The sequence below is a fragment of the Eretmochelys imbricata genome, chromosome 18 (genome assembly GCF_965152235.1).
Source record: "Eretmochelys imbricata isolate rEreImb1 chromosome 18, rEreImb1.hap1, whole genome shotgun sequence".
Taxonomy (NCBI): Eukaryota; Metazoa; Chordata; order Testudines; family Cheloniidae; genus Eretmochelys; species Eretmochelys imbricata.
This window is the reverse complement of record NC_135589.1, coordinates 8,210,807-8,223,115: the sequence shown is the minus strand read 5'-3', so window position 1 is coordinate 8,223,115 and position 12,309 is coordinate 8,210,807. Positions and strand designations below refer to the sequence as shown.

At 49.7% G+C, this 12,309-nt stretch overlaps 1 protein-coding gene across 2 annotated transcripts in view; it reads right to left on the bottom strand.

Annotated features, from left to right (window-relative positions):
• Positions 1–9,027, bottom strand: part of PAX7 (paired box 7) — a 147,326-nt gene extending 138,299 nt beyond the window's left edge. Inside the window, exons 1-4 of one of the 2 annotated variants that reach the window (XM_077837178.1) lie at positions 8,943–9,027; positions 6,541–6,776; positions 5,546–5,675; positions 3,936–4,070 (exon numbers count right to left, since the gene is read on the bottom strand). In XM_077837178.1, coding sequence (XP_077693304.1) covers positions 3,936–4,070; positions 5,546–5,675; positions 6,541–6,776; positions 8,943–9,027 — 586 coding nt within the window. The remainder of the gene's footprint in view (positions 1–3,935; positions 4,071–5,545; positions 5,676–6,540; positions 6,777–8,942) is intronic. The other variant, XM_077837179.1, reaches the window with a different exon arrangement.
• Between the last annotated feature and the right edge of the window lie 3,282 nt (positions 9,028–12,309).

Genomic DNA, 12,309 nt, shown 5'->3' with positions numbered 1-12,309 from the left:
GAGTGAGCACTGATTGGGGATAAATACATTTCTTAGCATGCCTTGGAGCTATTACACCCCTCTCCAACACAGCTCCCTATTCAGCGGCCACAGTTTTCATTACCAGCTCTAATAAGTCTTAACATTATTAAATGCCAAGCAGATGATAGAAAGAAACAGGCGCAGGGTGGAATCTTTCTTTAACGCTTAAAAAGGGAGCGCATTGAGGGCTGTCTTCCTCCGGCTCCCTGCGAGGAGAGCCCCCAAACAGAGCAAAGGCATTTGCCACGAGGGCAAAAAGCCCCCAAACAAAGTTCTCTGCCCCCCCCCCCGTCGCTTCTTTTCCCTTTTCCTCCCCCCGATTTTTTTTTTAAATAAAGACCAGAGCCTTTCGTGGCTGTGCTTGAAAACTACCGGTCCGAGTGCCCAGGGGTTGTCAGTCGTTAAAAAAAAAAAATAATAATAAAAACCAAACCAAGTTGCCATTTTGGTTAAGCAGAGGTGAGATCTCTAAAGATTAAAAGTGAGCCAAGCTGGGACTCTCTCTCTCTCTCTCCCCCTCTCTCTGAAGTGTGTTATTAGTTACTTTAATTGGGGCCATTGGAAACTTCTTCGGACTGCAACAAAAGATTGCGGTGAGATCTTGTTTTGGTTTTTATTAAAAAACCCAAACCAACAACAGCAGCTCGCCTCTCCCCGCGATAACGCTTGGGGCCAGCGGGTGAGATGCAACCGATCCGCGGCTGCAAACCCATAGGGCTCCCACCGCGCACGCACCCCGGCCTCCGACAAAGGGAGGCGGCTGTGTTTCGCTCGCAGATCTGGGGGAGCCCGAGCCGCTCTCCAGAGCCAGGGCCGCCGCGGCGAAAAGACCTGGGGGTGTCCTTCTGCAAGGAGCCGAGGAGACAGCCGTGGCACCGACGGCTGGGGCGGGGGGGGCTTTCTGTGTTGCGCGCGTGCTCCCTCAAAATCCCGAGATGTTCCACAATTCGCCCTTGATCGAAAACGGACTGGGTCCCCCCCCCACACACCCCTACATAAATCGGGGACCACATACGTGCATGTATTTGCTTCTGGAAATCAATTTACCTCTTAGTAACGGGGCAAGGACGCTGACAGCTACGTTCCCGCTTTATTCTTATTTTCTGGGGAGGTGGGGAGCCGTGGGGGGGGGGAATATTTGTGCAGCTTTCTCACCGGCGGATTCGTTTATTTATCTATTTTTAAGCAATAAGCTCAAACTAAAATCTTTTAAAAAATAGCGCAAGGGGGGGAAACAATCGGAGACCCAATAGGACCGATTTGCAAATGAGCACTGGCTCCTTCCAAAATCACACGAAACGTTTTGCAGCGTCCCACGGCTCGCCTTTTCCCAACAGACGGTCCTATAATATTACAAAACTACCTAACAGCAGGGAGTTTTGAATAATTTATCTCCTTTTCTTCCCCTCCTTAGCCCTTTGTCCAAACTTTTTCTCCTCCTTGCAGAATTTTGAATGAGAATGGACAACGCTTCCCCCACCCCTTTACTCCATTTTTTTAAGGCAGCTTAGATTTTTTTTTTCTCTTTTTAAACTGTTTGCTTTTGTGGCCAGGAATCTTTTGCTTATAAAGCTTCAATAGACTGGAAGGTCTTTGCAAATGAAGTTCATCTTCAAGGTTGGGGGAAAGGAAAGAAACAGGAGGGTCGGATCCTTCAAGCGCCCCCTTTTGTGCACCTTTATTTGAGACTTAGAGTAATGTTTGATCGTGACACTTGGCAGCTTTTTCTTCCCAATTCTGCCCTCCCCCTTTCAAACCAAAATCCCGGGACTTCGATGTCCCAAGTCACTCGCCTTGTCTGAGCGCGGGGGAAACGCTGCAGCCGGTGAAAACAGATTGCGAGAGTGAGCTCTCCCCAACACACACATTTTGGAGGCTTCTGTGACAGAAAATAACTATTTTTTCCCCTCTGACCCTAAATTCTGTCACTAATAGTACTGCAAATCGCCCGAAGAAACCGCAACCTCTTCACACCAAACCAAACCAGAAACCAACTGATTGAAAAAAGACTAACCGAAACCAGAACTCTTCCGAAGTGAAGTGAGCTGGAGCTCACGAAAGCTGATGCTCAAATAAATTGGTTAGTCTCTAAGGTGCCACAAGGCCTCCTGTTCTTTTTGCGGATACAGACTAACAGGGCGGCGACTCTGAAACCTTCCGAAGTTGTCATTTTCCCCAGCTTTCTACCCATTTCATAGAAATGAGCGAAATCCTTTCGAGGGTTTTCCTAAACGGACTCCTTTCCTCTCAGAAAGCAGGTGAGACTCCCTAACTCAAGAAAAGAGCTGATTTCCCTTCAAATAAATACACAGGTTTCTGGCCCCCCACCCCTGGGAGTTAGCGTCTAGTTTTGATTTAGAAGCCGAAAATATCTTGATGGGAAAACCCCAAACCGGATCTTTCCCTTTTCTCTCCAGTGAAAACGAGCTCTCGTCCTTCCATCAAGATCGATGTGAGTGGGAAAGAAACAGGGACTGAAATGTTTCAGAGTCGCAGCCCTGCTCCTCTGTATCCGCAAAAAGAAAAGGAGGACTTGTGGCTCCTTAGAGACGAACGAATATAAATCTCCCCACTGTATTTTCCACGGCATGCATCCGATGAAGTGAGCTGTAGCCCACGAAAGCTGATGCTCAAGTAAATGTGTTCGACTCTAAGGTGCCACAAGTCCTCCTGTTCTTTTCACAGATTGAAATGTATATGCGACATTCCTCTCTCAAACTTTTTATTGACCCAACATCCATTTCACGCTGTTTATTTTATAGCCTTTCTCATGCTTGTTTCATGGATTCGCATTGACAATTTTTTTTGGGGGGGGGGGTGTCCCAGAACGGTTTGGAATCAAAAATCTAGAAACGGTTTCGTTGCAAACATTTTGTTTCTGCAAACTTATCTTCCTTCTCCCCTGCAATTTCCCTGGGCACAAGAACTGATGTTTATCAAAGTTTACAGGTTGCTCCGGTGTTCTCCTTACCCAAACCCGCGAGAGGAGATGGCAGATGGGAGATTTCAACAAAGCGCTCCGCTCCTTCCCGCCCCACGCCCCAAATGGGCTAAGAAGCCTTTCCTCCATCTCCGCCGCTTTTGTTTTTCAAGGGAAGATTTCTTACAACTGCTCATCTGAGCACCATCACCCCCAGACGGGTCGCTCTCTGGTTAGCAACGGCGCCTTTGCTGGTGCCCAAAAGCAGAACACATCCCAGTCTCTCTAATTGATATTGATTGCCCAAATCGCTCAACTGTCAGCCAGAGTTTCAGGGGACCACTTAGATAGCAGGAGAAAAATCTGTCTAACAAATTCATTTAGGAATCTCTGATCCCCCCCCAGCCCCTCCCTCCCTTCTCTATAAATAATTGATCCACGGTGACTGCAAGGAAAATACCAACATCTTTTTTCCGGCATCTCAGATGGCTAGGAGAGGGGGCGGAATGTGATACAGGTACCCCATTAATACCCCCCCCCTTTCCAAGGGCCCATCTATGTACAATTTCATCAAGGCCTTTCTCTCCATTTGTCTGCTTTTCTCGTAGATCTTTCAGAAAGGGCCCTGGGGACAGCTTGTGTCCTATCTATTAAAACAAATCTGGGGTGATGGGAGTAAAAAAAGGGAGGTGGGAGAAGGAGGGGGCAGCCCTTGTCTCAAAGGGCCTCTAAAGCATTTGATTATATGGCCGGTAACTTTTGACATGGGTGTTGATTTACGAAACGCTTAATCACTAGAAAGAGGTGGAGAAAGGCAAGTTTTGCAGACATTTGCTGATCCTGCTTCACCAAATTTTGCCCCGACCTCCAGTGACAGCAAGATCGGGTCCAGGCAAAACCCATCAGGGACCAGAGTTTCGGCAAGTGACAAATATTAAGCAAGTGTCGCTTATTGCAGGCGGGCGGGCCCAGGTCTGGCTGCCCGTCGAGTTACCTTTGTCGCCCAAAATGCCGTCTATGCTGTGCTTGGCTTTTTTCTCCCCGTCTTCCTCCTTCTTGTCGCAATCCTCCTCTTCCTCTTTCTTCCCGAACTTGATTCTTAGCACTCGGCTAATCGAACTCACTAAACCTCAGACAGTCAAAGACAAAAAGGCAAGTATAAGCTGCTTTGGAAAAGGGGTCGAAGCGAGACAACCCGCCAACGCTTCCAAAGTTGAGCAACAAGAAAAGCAAAAGAATGCAGCGGGTCGGCAAACGCATGCCAGGAACACAAATTACACACACACACAAACCCAGATCTATGCACACACAGCCATAAACTTGCGAACACAAACTCATAATAGAAAAAAAATCCACACACATAGACTCCGAAATAGACACATGCAATGTAAATACACACTCAGCAATTTACACACGACCATAAGCTGAACACCCACTCAGGAATAAACACCAACACGCACTAATTCCCACGCGTTTCCCTCACTCTCGTTGCACAAACACACAGATCACATACGTGCACACTTCAAGTCACAAGCTTTGACACCAACACCCTCGTTAACACGAATACACACTTAGCACTCACCAATGTGCAATCACATGCATGCAGGCAATTACACACACGCTAATAGGTATGTCTCACACACCCACATGCTCTTACCTCTATCACCCACACATTTATCACACAGACACAAATTCACACTTATCACACACGCACGTGCAAATCACAGACACACACAACCAGAGGTACCCACACGGAAATACCCACTTATCCCACCCACGCTCCCCCCCTCGAGGACACAAATACATACACGGCATCTCGTTCTCGTTTTGTCTGTAATTGTGAAAAACCGAGCACGGGTTGGCCTTTCCCCTTTTGCTTTCCCTCCCTGACATGAATGGGAGATTGATGGGGGTAGGAGCAGGGGTTCAGAATCGGGCCCACTGCTGGTTTCCTTTAAACTCTTGGTCTTGAGGTACTTCCAAGGAGGGAAGTTTGGGCGTGGGGAGGGGGTTTGTCCTGCGGAGACTGGAGAGCCATGGTGCCCCCAAACCTTTGCTTATTTATTTTAACTTGAATTGAAAGATTCTCTCCCCACCCTCTGGACATCATCGGGGGGGAGAAATTTGTTCCTTCCCTGAGCAACTCAGAAAATCACCCAGGGGCGATTGAAAAACCCCAGGGTGCTGGTAGGTGCTGTGTGTTCACCCCCTTTAGACTGTCTCTGGCTCCTTTGCTGTGGGATGGAACAGGTAAAGTCTCACCAGTGCCATAAACTTGGTCTCCTTTCCACCATGGGTTTAATGTTTGCCTTATTCCATTTTTGTTTGTTTGTTTGCAGAGAGAATTTAAATGTGCACTTTCAGGTTCCTTTCTAGGGAATCTTGAGATGATTTTCTTTTAACATCACTTTATTGCCATGCCCAAGAGACAGAAACTCCTTTATTTGGACGCAGCCCCTGAGAAGACGTTTTGTAGCCTTTGGATATATGCTGGGTGTCAGTCTGTGGTGGCTGCAGATAATCGTTTCCCTAGATCTATTTCTATCTGGATGTTTTTTTCTCTCTCTCTCTCTCTGTGTATTTCTTGCCAAGCTGCCTTCTCACCTGAGGGAACAGTGCTCCTGTCACAGTGCCCATCTTTCAGGAGTCTATCTCGGATTTCCCAGCTAAACATCCCTGGATTCTCTCTCTTGTACTCCTCGATTTTCTTTTCCACGTCGGGAGTGGCAACCTGCTTTTGTGATCAATGGAGATCAGTGGGGGGGAGCGGGGGAGTACGTGCAGAGAACGGAGAGGAGGGTGGGAGAGAGAAAAAAATCACTTTTAATTTAAAAAAGAACCATAGGCTTTCAGATTTCCCATCGAGGTCTCTATTCCGGTCTAACAAGAAAGATATTTAATTCCAAGTAAGGTGGGGGGGAATTAAATCTGCCTATATACGCCCACCTCCCAAGAAACAACTTGATGCCAAAGATTCCTTTGTCCCAAGCTCTTCGCTTGAAATTGACAAGGGTAGATTTATGGTGTGTGTATGAAATCGAGTATGGGAAGGGGGGAGATATTTCGGGGAGATCTAGACTCACATCCACACCACACCCCGATTTATCCTTCAAATGCAAAAGGGCTCCCCCCCGAGAGGCACCGGGAACCGAAGCAAATGCTTGAGTGTGCCCCACTTGTTGCATGTGGAAAATCATTCTAATTTATTCATTGCCTTCAACTCCGCACCGCTTTTCTACCCAGTTGATTCTGCAAATTGCAGCTTTATTAGACGCCCATCCCCTCCCTCCCCTGCGCGCGCCTGCATATACGTTTCATCCAAACAATGCATTTTAACAGGGGTGGGGGGCGACGGGGCCTCTTGGCTTCTTGCTTTCAGCTTGGGGCCAAGGCACCGTCGGGAGAGTGGGTGCATTATTTTTTGGGGGAGGAAGGGTGGGAGTTCAGTGCCCAGGCTGCATTGGAAATCGGAGTTGATGGGAATTGCCAATGGGATGGCGGGGGGGAGGTATTTCCCCATTGGCTTCAACAGCAGCAGGGTCGGAGCTGTAAGCCCCCAGCGCCTGACTGGAGCAGCCTCTGCTTGGCTTTGCACTCACCCTGGGTTTGCTCCCTCCGATCGCCCCGGGGCGGATGGAGCCGGTCTCCTGATACCTGCAAAGGATTTTGGAGACGCAGCCATGGGAGACTCGCAGCTGCCTGGAGATCACGCAGGGTCTGATGCCGTGGTGGGCCATCTCCACTATCTTGTGGCGGATATGGTTTGGCAAGGGCCTGCCATTAATGAACACCCCGCCGAGCTGGTTCACTCGGCCCTGGCCCAGAGGAGTCGACACTAGAATTCAGAGGGGGGGGGGGCAGAGGAGAAACGTCGGGTCAGTGACAACTAGACCATCTCTATGCGTGTATCTTCCCTCTCTGTGCATCCCCCTCTCTCATTTATAGTTACACGTGTTTCTCTGTTTCTCTGTGTTTGTTTTGATGGCTGTAGATCTCTCTCTAGTTCTTTCTATAAACCTTTTCTCTCGCTCTCTCTCTAGATCCGTGTCTGTATTTCTATCTGCATCGATATACTTCCATCTACCACCTGTATCTATTTGTATTTTCCTCTCTACAGAGAGATAATCGACAGCGGCAGTAATATTCGCCTATCGAGCTCGAGGTCTTCATAAGAAAATAAGGACCCGTTTTTCTAGCGATAAATGAAGATCATTTTTCTCCTCCCCAAAACAACCAAAGTATTAACACCTTATATGGCTGATGGTCCCCATAGTTTGAACCCGGCTTTGAAATACAAAGGTGTTTAAAACGAAAGTTTCCTTGCGCTTTTTTAGTGCCTGATCCAAACCGCAGGAAAAGGGCATGTTTTTAAGAAATCACACGGCTCAAATGACCGCGTCAAAACCCTCCGGTTCTTTCTTTGCTCTATGTCTATCAGGGGGAAAGGGGAAGGATATTTTTGTTAATGGCAAGGAAGCCGTGCCACGGGAACCGTCTTAACATTTTAACAGCAAACTGGACCAGCAAAACGTCGGTTCTTTGCGGTGGCAGCGATTAACAAGAGCGCACCTTGCACTGAGCAAGCATCCTAATGCATCCGATGAAGTGGGCTATCGCCCACGAAAGCTTATGCTCAAATAAATTTGGTAGCCTCTAAGGTGCCACAAGCCCTCCTGTTCTTTTGTCATCCTAATACAGAGTCTGCAGAATTTTCTTCCAGGGGCCTGGGGGCGGCAGGCTTTCTAATCCCGACCTCCCCCATTGGTTTAATACCTGGCAATGTATATCTTGCAGATTAATACAATTTCACAGTCTCGAAAACACCGAAGAACTCAGCTGCATAATTTGCGAAGAGGTGACGGGGGGGGGGGGGGAAGAGGGGCCGAGTTTCTCTTTGCAAAGAACAGTCGATTCCCGAAATTGCCTCCCGATTTAATAAGAATCATGCACTACGAATTCGAAGTCACTCGGCCAACACTCGCTGGATACATCATTAGCGACAGATAACACTCGAGTGGCCAATTTTACATTCAAGAGGTACTAAAATCACCGGCCGCTCTCTGTTCATTATTCCCAGGCATGTTGAGCAAATATTGTTGTAATCCTTTGATCCTTTCCCTGGCCGTCTGTTTTACTTCATTTGCTACAGAAAAGCACTCGAGCAAATCCCCCCAGCTTGTGTGTTTTGCAGCCTGCGTGGGTTTCCATCGGGTTTCGGTTTGGCCACTTGATCACGGCTTGCCTGAGACTCTCTTGTTTAATGCATGCGGGGAGAGGGGTCCCACTCTGAATTTGCCTCTGCTAAACAGCCAGCAGGCGGGTGAGAAGGAATACTAATAATAAAGGTAATGTGCAAACACACACCCAGACACCCACACAATGCAGGGGCAAATAAATCGAGAACTCAATGCAGCAGCGCTGCGAGCTGGGGGGGGGGGATGACACAGCATCTGACAGCTCCAGGGGCCTCTCATGAGCTAAAAAGCCCCCACACATTCGGCGGCAGCTGCAAGCGGGTCCATTTAGTCCTTAGCAGGGACCCTTGTGCCAGGGGTGGCTACGGTCTCCGAGGCTTGGGAAGCCGCTTCCAAAGGTTGAAGCGACGCAGCCCGGGAGCGAAACAAAAAGTTTGGGGGAGAAGCTCCGAATCGTGTCCGTCTAGGGGCGTGAGGTCTGGAGCGACAACCAGCATGGGGGGGTGTGGCGGGGGGAATCAAACCCACCACGCTAGTTAAAGTCAATTACCGGGCAAATCACTGACGGCTGTGGCAGAAAATCAACCGACTGAGATCTGCCCCCTAAACTATCTGAGGGTTGAAAGTTACAGGGTAATTAGCTGGGGAATCACTCCGTCTGTTGAAAGTTTACCTTCCCCCTGGGCGCTAAGGCTGCATTATGGCCCTGGCAGGGAGGGAGATGTCCCCCCAACCCCCCCCCCCCCCCCAGTGATCGGCTGTTTAGAAACGAGTCATTTACAAGAGACATATTGGTCAAGACCTACCTTCCAAAGGAAACCCAGTGCGCGGGTAGTTCTGTCCCGGCGCGGGGCGCATCATTCTGGGAACTGTCCCGGGTAAAGTTGCCATTCCGGAGTCAGTCTGGGGCGGTTGGGTTTCAAACAGACACACAAATCAAAGCCGGGCCACCCCCTTTTCTGGGCTGAGCGAAGCGAAGTCCCGCGCGCTGCAGGCAGAAGCGTGTCTTCTCCCTCCGTTAAGGCGCAGGGCTCTCCTCCCCAGCCCCGGGCTGCAAAGACGACGGAGAAATCTTTTGCTCCGACAGGGAAAAGGGGGAAGGGGGGGGGACTCACCCCCCGCCCAGAAATTCTTCTTAAAGTTTTAGTGGTGTGGCTCAGCTGGCCTGAGCTTTCCTTCTTCAGGAATGTAACACACCGACTAGAGGGGGAAGCAGACACATCCCGAGCGGTCTCAGGGCTGGGCTGGGCTTCTGGGGGGACTGCTTCCCCCCCTTCTGTTTTATTTTGTTGTTGTTGTGGTGTGTGTGTGTGTGGGTGTGTGTCTGTGTGTGGCAGTTGGCGATCGCTTAGGGGATGGCTGTTTTCAGGAGATGAGGGTGATGGGAGGGGGGGGGCGTTATGTCAGCTGGAAGGTTTGGAAGTTAAAGCGCCTAACTTTGGCGCATTGGGTAGGCAGAGAGAGCGCCCCAGGCGAGCTGTGATAGGTTCCGGCGTCTTTCTTTTATTCATGAACCGGGGAAGGGGCACTGTTGTGGGGCCGAGGGACCAATAGCAGAAAGCAGCTTTAACGCCCAGGCATATATAGGGGTTGGGGTTTGTAATTCATTCCTTGGCTTGGCCTCGTTTGCAGGGAAGGCTGGGGATTTTGTGGCGGGGGGGACAAACGGGGGGAGAAAACTTTGGGAAAGCATCTCCCCGTGGTAGACACGTTCCCTTCCCAGGGCACGGGGGCTTCAGCTGAAGGAATCTTTAAGCGCTTACCAGCATTAACCCCAGCAAGGGCAGCCCGGAGCGCCCGGCTTGCCTTGGGCGACGCCTTTCTCCTCCAGTGCTGACTCCTCTCTCAATCCTCTCTCATCAGGGGAGGTTTTGCCACAACTAAGGACTCAGTAAACATTTCACCCAAGCAACCCTTCTCCCCAGCCTCCATGCGCCCGCATCTCTCCAGCTGGCTCGCTTTAGGGGATCTCTCTCTTTCTCTGCGACTCGTTTGAATCCGCTGACCAAGCTTCTCCCCGCGGCAGGTTGAAAATGAACCTCCCCCCACGCCCACCCACCCCCAAATGCGGGGAGCAGAGAGATGAATCCAGTGCGAATGTGCCTGGTGGGAATAAATGACCCGGAGAGTTACAAGACCCCAACCCAACCGCTTTGTATGTGGACACATAAACCATCCTTGGCGCCTTCGCAGCCAAACGATATCACTCCTTTCCCTGTGCTTCTTTACGAGTTTCCTTCGCTGCGATTTAAACCCTATTCACGTTTGTATGGGGGCTTTCTCCTCTTTCATCCCCCCAAGTGCCTGGCCCGTGGAAGTCCCGACTGCTTCTCTCCAGACCTGGAGACAAGTTTCTCTCTTGTCTTAGGAGACCCTCCGCATCAATCTGGGGATCTGTTTTGGGGGCGAGGGGTAACCAAAGAGTCAAATGCGGGAAAGAGCAAAGTCAATAGCCAGGTGGAGTGGGAAAAGGCCAAGGGAAGTTGTGTAAAAAACTCTCCTAAGGATCCGGGCAAAGATCACGCCTTGATCTATGAACCCAGCCCCACAGACCTTCGCGTGGCCCTTTCTCGAGTTGCCCTGTGTGGCTGGCTCATCATTCGTGTTTCTAACCGACAAAAGGCAGGTTCGAAACAACCTGACTCCGGAGTGCCTTTCCCCTCTCTTCTTTCTTCTTCCCGCTCTTTGGCAAACAAAACTCCTGCCGGGGGAGACTTGCCTCCAGGGAAAACATTTTGCAGGGTCGGGCCCTACTTTAGAAGGTGGTGCTGAGAGCACGGGGGCGTTTGCCACAGAGGTGATTGCTCCCCCCCAGGTGCCATCCACTAGCGTGAGGTGGAGCCGTGGCTTCCCCCTGGGGGACTGTCCCGCTGACCCAGGACAGTCTGAACAAATAGCAAATGTTTCCCTTGAAGGTGGCTGCTTTGGGACTTGAAGGGAACAAAACTCCTTCTCAGCAGGGCATGACGCCAGGGCTTTGCGGACTCTTTTGTTTGCATCTGTAAAAGGACTTTTCCTGGAAATCAGGGAAAACTTTTTTTTTTTTTTAAAAAAAACCTACACGTGCAGTTTTTCTTTCTTCATAAAAACACACGTTGTTGAGACCAAAATCAGGTCTCCCAAACCCTCTCCCATTGAATCGGACCCCCTCCCTCAACGAAAAAGAATATTGCCGTTGCAAAACTAGCCAGAATAGGGAAAAATTCCCAAGATAATATAGGTTTTTGATCACTTTTCCCTCCCGTTTTGTCTTTTCTAATAATAATCAATATGCTGCTAGATAAATGTGTGGTTCTCAATCTCTCTTCCAATAAGGCAAGGGCATATCAGCATCTGCCCCCGCCTAATGAAAAGTCCCCCCCCCCCCGCAACTAGTAATCGGTCCTCCCATTACAAAATTTCTCCGTGCCTGAGGCGTTTGAGGTTGACAGTCTAAAGCGGCAATCCAACCATTCAAAGAGACCTCCCCCCTTCCGCTTCAATTTTTCTATCCTTCCCACTTCTCCCATCCCCGGCCTGGTAGATCTCAGGCACTTTGCAAGGCACAGAAAGAAAATCCCTCCCGTTAAAAGTCGCTTGGAGTTGAACCGTTGCAGCTTGTGAGTGTGTGTGTGTTTCCAAAGATGACCAGTTCCCAGATACAGTAAAGAACTTGAACTAAGTGATGAGAGTGAGACCAAGGGTTAGTTGATTGGCATTGGTTTTGTGCCAGACCGTTATGTTTCAAGAAGGGAGAGACAAAAAATGGATCCTGTCAATTTCTTTCCAAAGAGTCACATCGCTTCAGATATTTTCCATCGCATCCCTTCTTTCCCCCTTCGCTTGTCAGCTCCTAAACTTTTCGGAGAAGCACCCTGCAAAGTGACTGGGGGGGGGGGGGGAGGGGGGAAGGGATGCAACGGAACCGTCTGAACTGACTTTAAGATCCATCTTCGCTGCATCCCTTCGGCGTCGCTCCAATTCGTTATTTTCGCGTCAACTTGTCCTCACTTGGTTGGGAAAAAAATAAAGTTGAACATTGAACGGCTCTGATTTTTAACGCCCACCCCCCAGCTGATTAAGGAAATGGGGGGGGGGCGCGGAAATCTTGTCCCCATTAACCCTCTTGCTTAGAACACCTCCTGAGAGAGAATCTCTCTCGATAGTCCTGTAGACACACGATTATTTGAAAAG